Below are 20,007 nucleotides of genomic sequence, written 5' to 3'. Positions count from 1 at the left end.
CTTCTGTAAGATTTCACAGGCAAAATTGATACAGAGTTCACCTTCCTACTCTATTTTACTCATAACAAAACTATAAATGAGAGGCAAGAGGTAGTTGGTGGGGGTTACCAGCCATGTCAGGGTGTTCTAAAATTCAATATTCTCGGTTTCTCCTTCCTCCCTCCCTCCCGCTCTCCTATATGGGTAACAATTTAGTCATGTGCTTCTCATTTTAAGTTACTTTCTGCTTAAGATTCTAGATTCAATTTAAATTTCTCAACTCCATCCTAACTTTTCCAAGGGAAGCACAGAAGAACACTTACTTTGAGAATCCAAATTCCAGGCTCTCTGTAATCACTAATTTTGTGTGTCAACTTAACTGATCTAAGGGATGCCCACATAGCTGGAAAAACTGACTTTGTCTCTGAGGGTGTTTCTGGAAGAGAATAGCCTTTGCTCAATAGACTGAGTAGGGATGCCCTGTCACCAATCTGCTAGGGGCCCTCCTGGAACAAAAAGGCAAAGGAAGGCTGAATTCCTTCTCTCTTCTTGAGCTGGCAAGTGAATCCGCTCCAGCTCTCCATCCTGGCAGCTCCTGGTTCTCAGCCCTCAGACTTGGGTATGTAAATAAGGAACCCCTTGGTTGTCAGGCCTTTGGACTCCTACTGGACACTACCACTGGCTTTCCTGGTTCTCTAGCTTGCAGACAGCAGACTGTGGGACTTCCCTGCCTCCAGAACGGAGTGAGCTAAGTCCAATCATTTCTCTCTCTCTCTCTCTCTCTCTCTTCAGAGAGACAGATACAGATACATAGATATAGATATTTCCTGTTGATTCTCTTTCTCTGGAGGACCCTGACTAACACACTATCCTAACCATTTTTGTTACCAACCACACATCTCCGTATCCATCTGGATACTTTCTATTTTAATGCTCATTAAGTCTCTTCTTTATAATTAATTTTAAAATGCTATTCTTAACTTCATTTCCAAGCTCTTACATCCCTTCCTTTGGGGTCCATTACCCATGACCAGTTCAGGGAGTGCTTATTTTGTCTTGTTCTCCATGATAGAAAAAGATGTCATAGGGAAGTTACAAAACTAAGATAAATAGCATAATCTTGGCCTTCCAACACCCACAGTTATATAAAGGAGTTAAGCTCCTAAACATATTACAATATAGCATAATAACACAGATAAGTTATTTAAAACTGTGTTGACATGGTCCAACAAAACCAAAGGGAAGTTTAGTAGGGAAGTAAGAGACTCAAATGTATACAAGGGTGACAAAACAAGTATGATACAGGCATTCATAAAAATGGGATGGAAAATGCCTATATGAATTCTAAGATTTGCATCATAAAATATGTGAAATCAGTAAAACAGCATCAGGTAATTTTCAAAACAGCTTGAGGACATATCTTATTGCCAGAATGATGACTTCTACTCAAATACCTATTTGGCTTCCAATTTAAGAAAAATATAAACCAAATTTATTATTTAAATTAGTGTAGAGGGCAGCCCTGGTGGCTCAGCGGTTTAGCGTCGCCTTCGGCCCAGGGCGTGATCCTGGAGACCTAGGATGGCGTCCTATATCGGGCTCCCTGCGTGGAGCCTGCTGCTTTTCCCTCTGCCTGTATCTCTGCCTCTCTCTCAATCTCTGTGTCTCTGAATGAATGAATGAATGAATAAATAAATAAATAAATATAAATATAAATAAATATAAATAAATAAATAAATTAGTGTAGAAACCAAATTATTTTGTAGCTCTTTGATGGCACACCAATGTGAGACTGATATTATTGTGGCAGTGTCAGAGCACTAACAAATGTGTTTTGAAACAAGCCACGCACTATTTTCAAACTAATTTTTTTTTTTTTAATTTTTTATGGTCACACACAAAGAGAGAGAAGCAGGCTCCATGCACCGGGAGCCCGACGTGGGATTCGATCCCGGGTCTCCAGGACCGCGCCCTGGGCCGAAAGCAGATGCCAAACCACTGCGCCACCCAGGGATCCCCTTCATAACTTGTTCTTTATTCATCTTTATAAAGATGTATTCAAAGATTTAAAGACTCAGAAGATAGGGGGTCCCTGGGTGGCTCAGCGGTTGGCGCCTGCTTTTGGTCCAGGGCTGCGCGATCCGGGGGGCCCGCGATGGAGTCCCGCGTCGGGCTCCCGGCATGGGGCCTGCTTCTCCCTCTGCCTCTCTCTCTCTCTCTCTCTATCATGAATGAATAAAATCTTTTTAAAAAAAGACTCAGAAGATAGAGAGAGATATAAAAGGAAATTCTACTGATTTGTTTCACATACCTAGGTTCTCTGAAACCAGATCATACTGTTTTAAGGTTCCTTTGCACTCTTGCAAAAGAGAGGGATCGGATGGAGTTGAAATATTACATTCCATTTTTGAATACCATTGCTCTTGAGTTACTATCTTTTATTAATTACAGATACATCTTGCTCATCATTCCATAGCAATACATTTTGAACTCACCCATTCTTTCATAAGCTCAATAACATCCCCTTGTATGGCAGAACCCTCTAGAATATTTTCACATAGCCAGCAAAAAATAGTCTATTTGCTGGATACTAGTTCATGATTTTTCAAAATCGCCACAATGTGTAGTAATTTTTATACTGCAATTCTCATATGAGCAATCCTCCTAGAAGTGACACAAGTCAAAGAGAAAATACAGTAGCGTTTTGAAAGAATTTGCCAAATTTTTCTCCTTCCTATAGGAAGCTTGGTAGTAATAGAGGCATCTTATAAGCAGGAAAGCTGGAATTGGCTTCTTCCCGAGGGTGGCAGGATGGACAGGAGAAGAAGGCAAAGTCCCCAGAGGGCACCCAGAAGTTATTATGATCTCCTTCCTCTGTCAGCTCAGGGCTACTGGTCAACAGCTTTGCTGTATAACATCATAATTTAATTTGTTGAGGCTACTCTTCATTGTTTTTTTTTTTTTTTTTACACGCAGCCATTACATGTCTTATTTCAAACTTGCTACCCAAGGGATCAATGAAACAGTCATTTTCCTCAAGTCTTAATGAATGTGCCAACATTTAGCCAGATGTCCATCTCTGTGAATCAGCACAAATGGGCTGAGAAATGAATAACTAAGGCTTATGATTTCTAAAACGCTTAGCTTTATGAAATTATTCTCAAGGAAAGAATTTAAATATAAAAAATAATAGAATCTGTCCAAGAAAAGAAAAGAAAACAAAGCATCAGAAGGAGAACACTGTGAACGGCTCTTACCTCAGGGGGGTTCTGGTAGAGAACCTTGGATCTCCGCAGGTAGTGGGCATGCTTGTGGTGCTTGTGGAGAACATGTACCATGTAGACAGTGGCCCAGCCCATGAGACTCAGAAACAGGAAATCTCGCAGGGCCATGAGAATGAGAAAAATCCACTTCATTGTCTGGCTTGCTGGTAGGAAACAAGAGCCATCACTTGCACCAGTTCGTGATCTGTTTAGGCTGTTGATGTTTCTGATGTAATAGAGTAAGTTCACGTTGACCAAGGAACTGAGTATCCAAAAGAAGAGGAAAAAGGGAAGGATACGCCATGTGGATGCTGGCTTGAAAATGGTGCACAGGGGGGGCTCTGGGGCTGATGGTGGCTGCCTGGACCACAGTGAGGAAGCTGCTGATGGAGATCGAGAGGCCTCGATCATCTGGAAAAGGTATCAACCCAAAAGTTTGTATTGTTTTTAGCATGAGCTTGGAAAAAAGAATTAGGATATTTGTAAAAGCCAGGTGGATGAGAATTACATGTATAGATTTCTTTTTAGTGTCTCCAAAGAAAATGCACACGTAATTCACAGAGACAAAGATGTTCCCCACAATGCCAGATCCAGTGAGTAAGAGAAACATTGGTCCCTTGATATTGTTTGAAACCATTTCTTACTTCATGGGCAGAAAAATTTGAATCCAGCAAGCACCTTTTGAAGAAAGCAACTGTATGATGTATCTTCAAAGAATGATTCGTACCAAAGGGTTTTTCTAATGTATAAAGGACAGTTAGGATATATGTAATGGAGCATATTTTTGTACAAATAACTCTTTTCCTTTCCCTGGAAGCACTCTTTGTAGACAATTCTATGTGGCTTCAAATCTAATATTGGTAATAAGAATACAAAAATCTAAATTTGCAACCTAGATTTTTTTTCTGGCTCCATGCCAGCAAAGACAATCTATGTGCTCAACAGCTTGTATATCCCAGCTATTTTCAATCTTGGCATGTGCCAAATTGAACTAAAAGAGACCCCACCCGATGTCACCCTGTGTTTTTCTACTTCTTCATTTTGATATTACCATGAGCCAACTCCAGAAGATCTCTACCTCCCCACATTCCACAACACAGACTTAAATACTCTTCTTGCCCCACATATTTCATAGTTCATGAATTTAGCCTGTCTCATTGTTCATACTGCCCCTTCTTATGTTTACATCCATCACATACAGCATTTTTTTTAAAGATTTTATTTATTTATTCATGAGAAACACAGAGACACAGGCGGAGGGAGAAGCAGGCTCCACGCAGAGGGCCCGATGTGGGACTGGATCCTGTGACTATATGATCACGCCCTGGGCCGAAGGCAGACTCCCAACCGCTGAGCCACCCAGGGATCCCCACATACGGCATTTTGATTAGTATATCAATCTCCTGGTTTGTCTCTTAGATTCTGGTCTTTATATCTCTGACACATACACTTAATATTTCCTGACTTCTCTTTTAATGCCCAAAATGATTTTGTGAGTTCATCGCTTATAAGATTTCAGTGGGTTTTCCTAATTGTCAACATCAAATCAAACTGCATAACCTTTTGAGACAGGACTCCAACTCTTAAAGCCTCATCGGCCAAAGACCTCTAGAAACAGTTTGTGGGCTGCACAAGCTCAGACCAGACTTGATGCAGCCTGGGCAAGAGTCCGGGGCAACCTTGGAATGCTGCCCTGCAAGGGTCTTTATAGGAGGTCTGAGTCCCACGGAGGAATCTGAGGAGACCCTAAGGGAAGCCTGGATGTGTTCAGGATATGTTACTATTTCCCGGGGTGGGAGTTGGGGTGGGGGGTGCTGGTGGTTAAAAAAGAAAGCCAGTTAACAAGGAATTGGGGGTTGTCAGGAGAAGAGTGCGGTTTATGACTTAGAGATCCCTAATAATGGTAAAGTGCAGCAAAGTGGGGTGGGGTATGTTTGGTAAGAAAAGAGAAATCACTCAAACAAAGGTTTGTAATGGCCTTTCACAGTTTCTGAATAATCCTGGGATAAACAAGCTTTCCAGGTAGTTTAGCAATTAGCTTTTACCAACTTCTGTTTTCCCAACCTGGGCAACAACAGAACTGACTGAATTGTCACCAGTCCAAACCGATTGTCAACCTTTCAGGCCTGGGTAAAACTTGGCTCTTTCATCAATAGCTTCTCCAATCTAATTTTTCACCTAGAAATTGATATAAAACTGCTGACAATTCCCCCCAAACAAAATAGACCAAGATGTTTGATTTAACTCCCAGGGGTTCCATAGATTCTATATACTTTGGAAGCCTTTCCACATCCTTCACCCCGTTTCATATCCTACCAGGGTTGTAAAAATTTAATTACCTATATTCAGTACTTTCCTATACAAAATGTTTTACCATTTTTCCAGCCTTCTTTCTATCTTCCCCAAATCTCAAAGCTCTGAATCAGGATGGGGACTGCTTTCCGTGTCAGCTGGTAAACCACTCGTCTTTCTTTGTGACTGAAATATAGGAACAATGTCAGAGGAGGGAGGGATGGGATGGGACTGTCCCAGATTACTTTTTTGGAAATGTTAAAATAAACTATCTTTTTAAATTTTTTATTTATTTACTTGAGAGAGAGAGAGAGAGAGAGAACAAGCAGGGGGAGAAGTAGGGCCAGAGGGAGAAGCAGGCTCCTCGCTGAGCAGGGAAGCAGATGTGGGGCTGCATCCCAGGACCCTGAGATCATGATCTGAGCCGAAGGCAGACACTTGACCAACTGAGCCATCCAGGTGCCCCTTTAAAGTAAGCTATTTTAAGAGACATGCTTTACATTCAGGTAGTCCTGAATGCAAGCCCACAAGCCCATTCTGGATCTAACACTCACTGCCTTAGCCAAGTAAGTGCATCCCTCTCAGCTCCTTTTCTCAGCTAAAAAGTGAGAGGAGTGCTTTCTGCTACGTGAGACGACAGTAGAGGTAAAGCGGACTGCCTCAGGTTATTCACAACCTGGCTGTAAAAGTAAGACTCGGCCAACAGCCCCTGTCATTTTCATCCTAATGCTGCTAAGAGGTGCCTCCGTCAAGCTGGCGTGTAGTGGCCGAAGCTGACTTACACATACGGTGCCATTATTAGTGTTAGGATGGGGAGGCTAAGGACAGGTGAGGGAAGAAGACCTTCAAATTCCACACAAACACTTGGAGAATTTTCAAGACACCTGGGAAGACCAAGTTGGCTCATATGCAAAACCCAGGAATGCCCCCAGTGAGAGCCACAAACTCCATCCCTGCTAGTGTTGCTGACAGAGCAGGATGCAGGGGGCAGCGAGGCAGAGGGAAACACAGCTGCTCCTGGAGACTGCAGGCACTCTGATGCTTCCAGGATTTCCTGACAAAAGAAAGCGGTACCTTGTCTACAGCGCGCCCCAGAGCTCTCTCGTGGTACCGATCCTGAACCCAGGGACACCTGCTCAAACGTGTCTGGAGGCACATTTGCTGAAACCGGTCCCCGTCATCTTTCTGGCCCCGGGGAAACGTACCTTTGCAGGATCAGGAGTCCAGGTGCTCAGGCTCACAGACCCTCTCAGGAACTGCCCTTAGTCAAAGACAGGAGCAAGGTCCCTGCATCTGAGGGACGGTTTCTGTGGCACAGGGAGTAATAAAAGACTTGGTCAGCTGTGCTCCCCTGGCAGCTGCTGTGCAGCCATGCTCTTTGTTGGTCCTTCGGGCAGGTGAACCCTCCACCGAGACATACTTGTACCTTCTGGATTTGAAGAGCTCTTGGTTAACCTCAACTGGAACCAAGACTTGGCTTTTCAAGGTTGTCAGCCTGTCAGGGAAGAGAACACTTTGGTCAGAATCTCAGTCCCTGAAGTACAGCTTTCCCTGTCCCTCCAAATTACAATGAGTGTGTTTTAAAGTTATATTAAAATGTTTTTTTTTAAAGAAGATTTCAGAAAAAATATTTTTAGTAAAGTATCTTAAAAATAATAGTTTTTAAAAATTTTATTCGTTTTTTCATCAGATACATGGAGATAGAGGTTATAGACATAGGCAGTGGAGAAGCAGGATCCCTGCAGGGATCCCCATGTGGGACTTGATCCCAGGACCCTGGATGACACCTTGAATTGAAGGCAGTTTCTCAACCACTGAGCCACCCAGGTGTCCCTAAAGATAATAGTCTTTAAACAGAAGGAAATGTAATTGTAAAAACTAGTTGAACATTGAGGATGGGAAATTCCAGTCATGTTCCTAAGTGGATAGAACTAAACATCTATCTATCTAAAACCTGTATTCCATTGTTATATAAATATAAAATAGTAAAATAATTTTGAAACCAAATTTCCATTGTACTGGAGAATTTGGCTTATTCAAGTATCTGTGTCAACACTGTAAAATGAAACAAAAATTTGGGAACTAGTCAACTTAGAGATTGGTCGATTGCTAAAAAGATTCATAGAGTTCAGGCCTTGACCAATTAATTCTCCAAATTATGAATTGGTTTAAAAAAAAAAAAAGCCCTTCAAGGAGTATGGTACATGTCCAGGGAATACATTACATTGGGTCAAACTGAGGAATAATCTGCAAAATCTGCTATAAAGAAATTAATGTCACAAACACAGGAATACTACCCAAAGGAAGGCAGACATAATGGTACAGGTTGTATAATCAGTAAAGATGAAGTTAAACTTCAGGTGAAACTCAGGACACTAAACCGATTTTCTTTTTTTAAGGTTAATTTATTTGAGTAATCTCTACACCAAAGTGGGTCTGGAACCCATGACTCCGAAATCAAGAGCCACATGCTCCATCCACTGAGCCAAGCCAGCCATCCAACTGAACGGATATTTGAAAGGAGCTTATCCCAACCTGGAAATGCCAGGAGACCTTTGAAAATATTCCTACAGCTTTCACACCAAAAGGTACACGACCGACGAAGGTGGGACTTGAACCCACGCGTGCAGAGCACAATGGATTAGCAGTCCATCGCCTTAACCACTCGGCCACTTCGTCTCTATACCATGCCTTTTGGGGTACTTTCTTCCAGAATTTACACTTGGGAACTCATTGGATGGAAGGACGGTCAGGAGACGTCCAGGAGACGTGGGGCCGGCGGGCTCCGCACAGAGCGGCCGCGGAGCGCGGGGGACCCTCGCGCTGGGGCAGGGGCGGGGGCAGCTCTCGCCCGAGGCCCGACCGCGCCCGCAGCGCCACAGGCCCCGCCGGGGTCCGGGCTGCAGGGCCGCGTGCGCGCAGGCGGTGGGCGTGGCCGCGGCGGTCCCCACCTGCGCGGGGAGGAAGCCCTCGGAGCCCGCCGCGGGCAGGGGCCCCCAGAGCCCACCCCAGGGCCCCTGGCGAGTCCGGACCCCGCATTCCTGGCGGCTGAGACAGCCTGGGCGACCGAAGCACGGGGCCGAGTGAGGCGGTGCTGCCTCTCTCTCCGCCTAACGCTGCGGGGTGGGGTTGCAGAGGTGACCCTGCACCGGGGTGGGGCGAGGGCCCCTTTGCCGCGCATCCGCCCGGGGGAGCCCTGAGTCCTCAGCAGCCCCCCCCCCCCAAATCCGTGCCTCTGGGTGATTTTCTAGGGGACGGGTTCTCAGCTTCTGTCCGATTTTACAAGGCATGTGGTGCTAGGGATGTCAAAAGACTCACTCCTAGCGAGGAAATTATTTGGGGAAAGGATGGGGGTGAGGGAGAGTTTTCAGCTTCTTCGTAGTTTCTAAGAATGAATGCAAAGCACAGATGAATAAGCGAAATAAGTAGGAGTGAATTCTGACTAATCAGAATGAATTGTAAATGCATGGGAAAGGAAAATAATACTGAAAATTAGGGTGTTTTCCCCAAAATTTGAAGTTAAATTCCAGTTGGTTAACCTACGGTGTAATAATAGTTTCAGATGTAAAATGTAATGATCCAGCGTTTATAAACAACACCCAGTGCTCATCACAAGTGCCCTCCTAAATCACCATCACCTATGTCACCCATCCCCTCACCCACCTTCCCTCTGGTGACCATCAATTTGTTCTCTAGAGTTACGAGTCTGTTTCTTGGTTTTCCTCTCTTTTTCCTCCCTTTGTTAATTTGTCTTGTTTTTTAAATTTGACATTAGTGAGATCATATGGTATTTGGCTTTCTCTGACCTATTTTGGCTTAGCATTATACTCTCTGGCTCTATCCAGATGGTTGCAAATGGGCAGGATTTCATTCTTTTTCATGGCTCAGTAATATTCCCTTGTGTATATATACCACATCGTCTTAATCCATTCATCAGTCGATGGACACTTGGGCTATTACCATAATTTGGCTATTGTAAATAATGCTCCCGTAAACATCAGAGTGCATGTATCCCTTCAGATCAATATTTTTGTATCATTTGGGTAGATACCTAGTAGTGCAATTACTCGATTGCTCAAGAGTAACCTTCAGAAAACAGAACTGCCCTATGAAGGTTAGTCTGAGCAAGTTTTCTAGAGATGGCTGAGAGAGAAAGTGTGTCCCAGACTGAGGAAAGGGGCTGAGCAAAGGTAATCATGTAATTATGTGGGGCTTTTTTCCTCCTTAAAACTATTAATTTGATGTGACATTAATAGGTCTCCTAATAATCATTATTCCATTTCTAGTATATACCCTGTTTGTTCATGGTAGGTTAATATTGGCTAACATTTTGTTTAAGATTTTGCATTGGTTTTCAGAACATGTTGGTCTGAAATTATCTTTTTGTGCATATGCTAACTTTATCAGGTTTGGGTATTATTATACCTATTCATTAAAAAAACTTGGAAGTTTTCTTTTGTTTCCTATCAACTGAAACAATTACATAATATTGGGGCTGTTTGACTCTAACAGTTTTGTGGAAGGCTCTAGTGAAACCAATTGAGGTTTTTGTTTTGTTTTGTTTTGTTCCTATGGTATTTTCTTGATTACTCTTTCTCTTTTATGGAAGTTTGGGATTGTTTTCTTCAAAAGGCATGTTTTTGAAAATTTCTCAAACTTCCTGTATGTCAAACAGTGTTTGGAAGGAACTATGTTTATCAGAAACTATTTGTTTTGCAGGGAGAGGCACCCCCAGCATATCTGGTTGATCGTATTGCCCCTCTCTGCCTCCTCCTTATGCTCTCTAATCTGAAACTAGAATATTTAGGTTGAAATTTTGACTGTCTTTTGTCCTTTGTTGCTTGCCCATTAGTAGGTTGGCCATAGGACAGAGTCTGGCTTTTGTGGAGAAAACGGACTCTCATGAATAAATAAAATCTTTTTAAAAATAAAGTAAAATGTATTCAACTGATTATCTAGAGTTTACCATTTGACCTCTACGTTATATAGATATCCAAGCCAAACTATTTGTAGTCTCCAAGGCACTTGGCAATCAGTAATAAATAAATACTTGAAATCTATCTTCTTTTCTAGACAAACAAGGTTATTTTTCTTATTCACTTGCGTACCTACCAATTACAGCAGATTTTATTCTCAGTGAAGGCTGTTTCATGAGATTTCCTCCTGAATTGCTGCCAAGCCTTGCATCTCCAGGTGGCTGTCCACCTTCCTTAGGGTCACCGCCCTTCCCAGCTAGCATGCCCTAATCTTGAGGCCAGTGGGGCAATGCAGCCTCTACACTGAGATGGGGAGAAGAACTGTCATCTATAAACACACACGATTTCTCCAGCACTGTGTCTGAGGAGTTCATCGAGCAGGTGCATTAGCTCTGGAATTCGGTCAGCTGTCCTGCTGGACACCCTCCCTACACCACAGACCCCAGCTGTGTAATATATCACCCATCATCCTGCATGATGAGCTCCTAATCCCCTTCCAGATACTGGCAAGCCCAGAGATAAAGGTGTTTGACCCTCAGCAACTGCAAGTTGGTCAAGCACTTCTTGTGTGATGCAACCTCTTGAGGCCTTCGTTTCAGGTGTACAACACATTGATTCAACAATTCTATGTATTACTCCTTGCTGACCACAATTGTGTCATAATCTCTTTGCTGGTGGAGAGTCTTGCTTTGATGTTGATGGCTGGTGGTGGTTGCTCAAGGTTAGGGTGGCTGTGGCAATTTCTTAAAATAAGACCACAAGTTTGCCACATCCTCCTTTCACAAATGATTTCTCTGTAGCATGTGATACTGTTTGATCACCTTTTACTCACAGTAAACTTCTTGCAGAATTGGTGTCAATCATTGTAAACCCTGCCACTGCTTTATCAGCTAAATTATTCTGAATCCCTTGTTGTCATCTCAACAATCTTCACAGCACTTCTCCAGGAGTAGGTTCCATCTTACTTTCTTTTACTCATCCATAAGAAGCAACTCCTCATCTGATAAAGTTTTATCATGAGATTGCAGCCATGCAGCCACATATTCAAGTCTCACTTCTCATTCTAGTTTCCTCACCATTTCCACCACCACTGAAGTCTTGAGCCACTCAAAATCATCCATTAGGTGGAATTAAGTTCTTCTAAACTTCTATGGATGTCAGTATTTTGACCTCTTCCCATGAAACTCAAATGTCTTGAATGGCTTCTAGAATGGTGAATCTTTTCCAGAAAGTTTTCAATTTACTTTGCCCAGGGCCATCAGAGGAATCACTATCTATGGCAGCTATAGCCTTTCAAAATGTTGTTCTAAAATAATAAGATTTGAAAGTCAAACTTATTTCTTGATCTATGGGTTGCAGAATGGATGTTGTATCAGCAGGCATGAAAACAACCTTAATCTCATACATCTTCATCAGCACTCTTGGGTGACCAGGTACATTGTCAGTGAACAGTAATATTTTTTTAAACTCTTTTTTTAAAAGATTTTATTTATTCTTTCATGAGAGACACAGAGAGAGGCAGAGACACAGGAGGAGGGAGAAGCAGGCTCCATGTCGGGAGCCCGACACAAGACTTGATCATGGGACTCCAGGATCACGCCCTGGGCCAAAGACAAGCGCCAAACCGCTGAGCCACCCAGGGATCCCCTGAAGAGTAATATTTTGAAAGGATTTGTTTTTCTGAGCAGTAGGTGTCAACAGTGGGCTTAAAATAGTCAGTAAACCATTTTGTAAAAAGATGTGCTGCCATGCAGGCTTTGTTCTTCTTATAAAGCATAGACAGAGTAGATTTAGCATAGTTTTTAAGGGCCCTAGAATTCTCAGTATTGTAAATGAGCATTGGCTTCAACTTAAAGTAACTGGCTGCATTAGCCCCCAACAAGAGAGTCAGCCTATGTTTTGAAGCTTTAAGTCTAATGCATTGACTTCTACTGTCTGGGTGTGAAAATCCTAAATGGCCTCTTCTTCCAAAAGAAGGCTGTTTGGTCTACATTGAAAATCTGTTGTTTAGTGTAGCCACCTTCAGCTAGATCCTCCTGATGACTTGACATCAGCACCTGCTGCTTCACCTTGCACTTTATGTTATGGAAATGGCTTCTTTCCTTGACCTGATAAACCAACTGTTGCTAGTTTCAACCTTTTCTCCCACAGCTTCCTCACCTTTCTCAGTCTTCACAGAATAGAAGACACTTGACATCTTGCTCTAGCTGAGGCTTTGACTTAAGGGAATATTGATCTTCTATCCAGACCACTCAAACTTTCTCTGTGTCAGCAATGGGACTGTTTCACTTCCTTATCATCCATGTGTTTGCTGGAGTAGCACTTTTCATTTTCTTCAAGAAGTTTTCCTTCTCATTCACAACTTAGCCAACTGTTTGGCACAGGAGGCCAATCTTTTGGCTTATTTTGGCTGTAGACATGCCTTCCTCATTATGTTACACCATTTCTAGCTTTTGATTTAAAATGAAGGATGTTAGGGCATCCCTGGGTGGCTCAGCGGCTCAGCGGTTTAGCGCCTGCCTTTGGCCCAGGGTGGAATCCTGGAGTCCTGGGATTGAGTCCTGCATCGGGCTCCCGGCATGGAGCCTGCTTCTTCCTCTGCCTGTGTCTCTGCCTCTCTCTCTATGTCTATCATAAATAAATAAATAAATCTTTTTAAAAAAATGAAGGATGTATAATTCTCAGAACACTTGAAAACTTTGAGGCCAGTGTAGGGTTATTAATTGGCCTAATTTCAATATTGTTGTGTCTCAGGGAATAGGAAGGCTAGACAGAGAAGAAAAAACGTGGGGGAAAGTCCAGTCATTGGAGCAATCAGCACACACACAACATTTATTAAGTTCACCATTTTATATGGGTGCAGTTCCTGGTACCCCAAAGCAATTACAGAGGTAACATCACTGATCACAAATCACAGTAACAGATTGAATGATGAAAAAGTTTAAATTATTGTGGGAATTACCAATATGTGACACAGAGATACAAGTGAACAAATGTTAGAAAAATGGCACCAACAGACTCGATATACAAAGGACTGCCACATGGGCAGCCCTGGTGGCTCAGCAGTTTAGCGCTGCCTTCAGCCTATGGCGTGATCCTGGAGACCCAGAATCGAGTCCCACATCGGGCTCCTTGCATGGAACCTGCTTCTCCCTTCCAGGCATGGAGCCTGCTTCTCCTTCTGCCTGTGTCTCTCATAAATAAATAAAATCTTAAGAAAAAGAAAAAAAAAAAAAAAGGACGGCTACAAGTCTGCAATTTGTAAGAAATGCTGTATCTGTGTAGTGCAACAAAGTGAAACTCAAAAAGCAAGGTGTGCCTGCAAGTAGGACAGCTCCATAATATTGAATGTCAAGCATATGTAGTTGTTTTTAGTTACCTCCCCTTTTCATCATAAATATATGGTATTTGTTTTGACTAGTGAGGATCTTGCAATTCTAAGAGAGTTTAGCTGTGAAAGACATATTAAGCTCATTTTAATTCTCAATTAGTACAGCAAGGATACAAAAATCAACACACAAAAATCAGATGTTTCTATATACTAACAATAAACAATACAAAAAAGGAATTTAAAAATAATTGCACTTAAAACAGCATCAAAAAGATAAAAATACTTAAAAATAACCTTAGCCAAAGAAACAAAAAGCTCATACACTGAACACTGTAAATAATGCTGAAAGAAATTAAAGAAGACATAAATAAATGGAAAGAGATCCCATGTGTATGGATTGGAAGCCTTAATATTGTTAAGAGGTCAATACTACCCCAAACCATCTACAGATTTAATGCAAACTGTATCAAAACTTCAATGATATTTTTCACAAAAACAGAAAAGTATGATCTAAATTTCATATGGAATACAAGGACTCCAATTGGTCAAAAACCACTTTAAAAAAAAGAGAAGAACAGAGTTAGAGATCCCACACTTCCTGATTTCAAAACTCACTACAAAGCTATGGTGATCAAACAATATGGTACTGGCACAAAGACAGACATATAGACCAATGGAATAGAATAGGGATCCCAAAAATGCACTTTCACATCTTTAGTCAAATGATTTTCAATTGGAGTACCAACATCATTCAATGGGAAAAGGCATTTTTTTTAGCAAGTAACATTGGGAACACTGGATGTGCAAAAGAATAAAGTGAGACTCTTATCTCACACTATAAACAAAAATTAACTCAAAGTGGACCGAGACCTGACTTTATAGTTTTAACTATAAAACTCTTACCAAAAAAATAAGACAAAAATATTAATGGCATTAGACTTTGCATTGACTTATTGGAAATGCCTCAAAACATAGGCAGCAAAGTAAAAGTAGAAAAGATGGATTTCAATCAAATGTAAAACTTTGGTGCATCAAAGGACACTATCAACACAGTGAAAGGGCAGTCGTTAAAATGGGAGAAATTATTAGTAAATTATGTGTCTGGTAAGTGATACATATAGAATGTACAAGAACAAAAGACAACTCAGTTACCAATGGGCAAAGGAGTTGAATGGACATTTCTCTAGAGAAGAAACAGGAAAGGCCAATAAGCACATGAAAAGATACTCAACATCACTCATCATCAGGGAAGAATAAATCAAAACCACCATAACATATCATCTCACACTCAGTAGGATGACTATTATTAGAAAAAAAAATGAAAAGAGAAAATAGTAAGCATTTACAATCAAAGCTGGGTTTGGGCTACGATGCAGGACATGAGTTTCCAGGGCCACTGACACTGTTTGGCAGTATACTTATGAAAGAAGTGAACATACTAAGAACAATAGAAATCATAAGTGACCACCTAAGTGGTCACTTAGGTGACCATATGAACTGGTTCATATGCATATAGCCAGCACCCAGAAGTCCCCCTTTCGTGCTTTTCTAGACACTGTCTCTCATGGGGAGTCAGTATTCTGACTCTACTGCTCAATGATCTTTTATTATCAGTGTATAGTTTAAAAATATTCAGAAAGTGACCACTTGTGATTCTCAAGTGTTTCTTCTTGAGCTTTGGTGGTGGCTGTGGGTGTGTGGGAGATGGCAGGAGGTCCTAATACAATCAAGGAGACCAGAGCTTCTCTGAGACATGTGCTGTGCTGAGGGCTCATCCTTGCAGTGCTTCCTATTCATTATTGCACATTTACTATAATTGGGATCAGAGTGTTTCTGGCTCAGCAAATGACAGAGGGTCAGGGGAGACGTGTGCCTCAGGGATCTATATGGTGCAGAAGTTGCCCTATACCCCTAGCTGAGAGCCAGAACTTGTGACATTGATATGGTTACATCAGTAAGTTAGCCATGACCACAAGGGCTCAGAAAAGTATAAACAGGGCCTGGCTGGTGCTGCTTTGCCACAGCACCTCTCCTGTCCCAGAGCAGAGCTGAACAGAGCTGCCAAGGTGAGTACACCTGACAGCCATGGATAGGGGCTGCCTTTGGCTCTGCAAGGAGGCTATCTGGGGCAGAATGGGGAGGGGCAGGCGGAAGACAGCAGTCGGAGCTCCCCTGTGCCTTGTGCAGGACCCAAAGCTGTGAGAAGACAGCTGATCACTTCCTAGGCCCTGCAAAGACATCTGTTCCTTTCTGGTCTGTGAGGAGGCTGTTGTGCAGCAGCAGACTTGATGTGCTGTGCCTGAGGATGCCCCTGTGTAGCAAGGAGGGACGTGTAGGAGACATCACATGCCAGGACATCTCCCCCAGGTCTATGGGAGTGCACATCCTCTGTGGTCTCCTCAGTGCCTGGGCCTTTTAACTCCCAGACTTGGGGCTTTGTACTTAAGCTTGTATGTTATCTTTGGTGTCCTTCTGTCTCTTCAATATGGGGCATGCTTGCCTGTTTTACTAAGATTTTATTTATTCTGATGTTTTCCTTCTCTAGCTACCCAAAATGACACAGTACACTATTATAGAGAATTTTTTTAAGGTGTGGGGACACACAGTAACATGAATAGTTGTTTTTAGAAAATTATTCTTTTGTGCTTTCAAGGCACTGACATAGCACTACATATATCAGTTCATTTAATCCTCAAGACAGACCTCCAAAGTGCAAAGTTGTCACCCCTATTTTACAGATGAGAACACTGGGCCTGGGAGAAGCCAAATAATACACCCAGAGTCACCCAGACAGAAATTGGGAAGGCAGTATTTAAACTCCAGAATGTGCTTGTGAACATTGTTATACTTCTCAGATCTAATGATACTGCACAAGCATCTGGAATGCATTGATTCATGCAGACTGCATTTGTTCATCCTTAAATTATGGAAGTAAGAAGCTTTGAAAGCTTCTTAAAATCTATATAAACTCTTTCCAACATCCTCCAGATCATATAGACATGTGTAGCTTTTACACATCTGAGGAAACACTCAAGTCCCTTGTGAATGCGACATTCACTGTGAATCGTCTTCTCCAACTCATTCAGTTGTGACATTTGTAAAGAAACACAAATCAACTCAAATCTCTCTCCAAACTAGCTCACAGACTTATCTCTGATTAACAGGCAGTTTTACAACCATAACCATATGTCTCATTTAATAACATTTTCATAAACAACTCCCTGAGCAGTTAATAGCAAGCGCTGTAACGTGAAATGTAGGTACAGGATGGACAGAGAACACCTCTCAGGTGCTCCACAACTGAATGAAGGAAGGAGACATGTAAACAAACCAGGGCAGCAGAGCCCAGAGAATCCAGGGAAAGACACCAGACAATAAAATCCTAAGCTGATGTGTGATAGATGAGCAGCAGTTAGCTGCGTGAAGGGGCAGCTGAGGGCAGGAGCATCTCAGCATCTGGAGTTCATGTACATTTGTTGGCAGGGGAGCTGACAGTAATTCAGAAATAAATTTGGCAAGAAGGAGAGGAGGCCCAATTGTGAAGGACAAACTTGTTTAGGCATAAGGTTAACATGTGAAGCCATCTATGGTTTGTAGGCCATTGAAGCAAAAGGAACAGATTCATGTTTCAAAAGCTCTTTTTAGTCTGACATAATATAGAAAGAGAATAAAAAGAAAGAGAGATGCCATTTATAAGGTAGTTATATAAATCACAACATGGGATACTGAGGACACTTGGCCTTCAGGGTGAGGCATTTCTGACTGTAAGAGTGTCACTAAATTTGAAAAGGGGAAGAGAGTGTGTCAGTAAGATGTGTGTCTTTGATTGCATTTCCATGAGATCTCTATGGAGCCAGAGCTCTTCCTCTGCTGGGGGAACATCCTCAGGAGAGGTGGAGCATGCAAAGAGCACAGACAAGAGAAAAAAAATCTGCTCCAGTCTGACAACACTCAGGTGGAAAATTAGGAACACACATGTGACCAGAGTTAGTCCCCCTTGAGGCAAGGGGGCTGGGACTCCCCTTCTGCACTTGGAGAGAGACAAGTAAGCCAAATAGTCTTCCCTGAGAAACCACTCTCATTGAGCCAAATACAGTTCTTTGGGGCAACTACAACTGTGTTAGCCCAGTATTCACAGTATCTGAGGGTTAGGTAAGTCTAGGCTGCTAAAGTGGACCAGGAAGAGCCTAGCACAGTTCTCTACAGTGAGATCATGTACTGGGTATGAGCAGTGAAGGAGGAGGTGTCAAAAATGATGTTCAGCAGTAGAGCTTAGAAATGGACTATAGCAGGTTCCTGGGTGGCTCAGCAGTTTGGCGCCTGCCTTTGGCCCAGGGTGTGACCCTGGAGTCCCGGGATCGAGTCCCACATCAAGCTCACTGCGTGGAGCCTGCTTCTCCCTCTGCCTGTGTTTCCGCCTCTCTGTCTCCACCAGTTCTTTTCACTGGAACAGACACGGACCTAAAATATGTCATCTTTACTTATTTGTGTCTGTCCAAAGTTTTTCCTGCTTTTGTGCATGATGTCAGAAGATAATTTGGAGTAAGCTCATCCAGGGAATAATCTTGCTTTCTGTTATTGGACTTGAAATTGTGGGGAACTTCTTCATACTTGTGAGACATGTATATACTTTGCTCATGGGGCCTGAAAAAACAAACAAACCCCATAGGCCTTATCCTCATCCATTTGGCTTTTGCAAATACAATTATTTGTACCAATGAGAGCAAAGATATAACCATATTTTTTCATCTCAGAAATTTCCTAGGCAATGCTGGTTGTAAGACTGTGCTTTACCTGGGGAGAGTGGCTGGTGGTCTTTCAATCTGCACCACTTGCCACCTCAGCGTGGTCCAGGCCATCAGCATCAGTCCCAGGACCACCTCATGGAGGAAGCTGAAACCACAGACTACATGGCAAGTTCTTCCATATCTCCTCCTCTTCTGGATCTTCAATTTCCTGATAACCTCCAACTTGCTCTACTGCATCACAGCAGTCAGTAACATGAACAGATCTGGGATTACAGCGTTTGGGACTACAGTTATATGCTACCACCTGGGCAACTTATTAGGTGGCTTTTTCCTACTCTCATGGCTCTGCAGGATGTTGTCTTTCAGAGTCTCATGGGCTGGAGCAGTGGGTACATGGCTCTCCATCTTTATAGGCATCACCAGAGTGTACTCTCTCTCCAGAGTTCCAGGCTTCAGAGAAAATCCAGCCCAGAGATCAGAGTTACTCATAGTGCTCTCATTCTCATGACCTGTTTTCTTCTCTTTTATTGGGCATATTTCATTGTCTCCTTCACCACAGGCTCCTTCCTGACAAATAATTACACAATATTAAATATTAAAACACTTATAACATTTGGTTATGCCAGTGTCAGCCTCTATGTGCTGATCAGCAGGGATGCCCAACCGGCATAATGCTGGGGTGCTCACTGAGAAATTGGGAAAACTGCTTTCTCTAGTGATTCCATTAGTAGCTAAAGGTACATCATTCAGTGATGGTTTGGGCCCAGCAAAAATTCCATCCAGCATAAATTAGAAGTATATTATAAAAAAAAGTCCACTAGTCTGGGTCTTCTGAGAAGCAAACACCAGGACAAGGTTAAATATTCAGAGAAGTTGTCAGGGCAAATGCCTGAAAGAAAATGAGGAGGGAGCCAGGAAGGCTGAAGAGCCAGCTGATGGAGATGTGTGATGCTGAGGAAAGGGCAGACAGTAGAAGGTTGGGTGGAAGCATCCTAGGCCAACTTCCAGCCTAAATAGAGTTGAGCAAGGGAATTCTGGAGTAAATTTAGCCATGAGTAGAACTCTTGGAACATCTCCAAACTCATTTAAGAGACTAGCATAACTTTGATGCCAAAATCTGAATGAGGACGTTGCAAGATAAAATAATTCACAGGCTAATATTGCTCATGAATGTAGATGCAAAGTTAGAAACAAAATATTAGCAGATGGAACCAAACACTATATAAAAAGGATAATATTTATTCCAGAAATGCCAGAAGGGCTTAATATTCAATAATTAAGGGAATATCATGAGTCTCATAAAGACCACAAAGGGAGAAAATGTGTACATTCATTTTAATAGAGTCCTGAATACACTTGGTAAAAATCGACACCCAGTCTTTAAAAATATAAATAAAACTTCTCAGAGAAAATTATAT

General features: G+C 42.3%; 1 protein-coding gene, 1 long non-coding RNA gene, 1 other non-coding gene and 1 pseudogene across 3 annotated transcripts; 1 reads left to right on the top strand and 3 right to left on the bottom strand.

Moving 5' to 3' along the window:
* Window positions 1–3,021: 3,021 nt before the first annotated feature.
* Window positions 3,022–3,943, bottom strand: LOC144306463 (vomeronasal type-1 receptor 46-like; annotated as a pseudogene).
* A 1,900-nt stretch (window positions 3,944–5,843) lies between these two features.
* LOC144306625 (uncharacterized) lies at window positions 5,844–11,057 on the bottom strand. The gene is made up of 4 exons (XR_013373720.1): window positions 10,647–11,057; window positions 6,961–7,029; window positions 6,740–6,841; window positions 5,844–6,588 (listed from the first exon to the last, which is right to left on the bottom strand). It is a non-coding gene; the product is annotated as an uncharacterized LOC144306625 (long non-coding RNA).
* TRNAS-GCU (transfer RNA serine (anticodon GCU)) lies at window positions 8,132–8,213 on the bottom strand. Its single transcript has one exon. It is a non-coding gene; the product is annotated as a tRNA-Ser (tRNA).
* A 6,997-nt stretch (window positions 11,058–18,054) lies between the features above and the next one.
* Window positions 18,055–19,261, top strand: LOC144306462 (putative vomeronasal receptor-like protein 4). Its single transcript, XM_077885873.1, is given in 4 exon segments — window positions 18,055–18,063; window positions 18,371–18,499; window positions 18,501–18,870; window positions 18,873–19,261. Coding segments are annotated over 4 exon segments (897 nt in total).
* The last annotated feature ends 746 nt before the right edge of the window (window positions 19,262–20,007 follow it).

Source organism: Canis aureus, chromosome 37 (assembly GCF_053574225.1).
Source record: "Canis aureus isolate CA01 chromosome 37, VMU_Caureus_v.1.0, whole genome shotgun sequence".
NCBI lineage: Eukaryota > Metazoa > Chordata > Mammalia > Carnivora > Canidae > Canis > Canis aureus.
The sequence above is the reverse complement of the archived record's forward strand: the minus strand, read 5'-3'. Positions and strand labels throughout refer to the sequence as shown.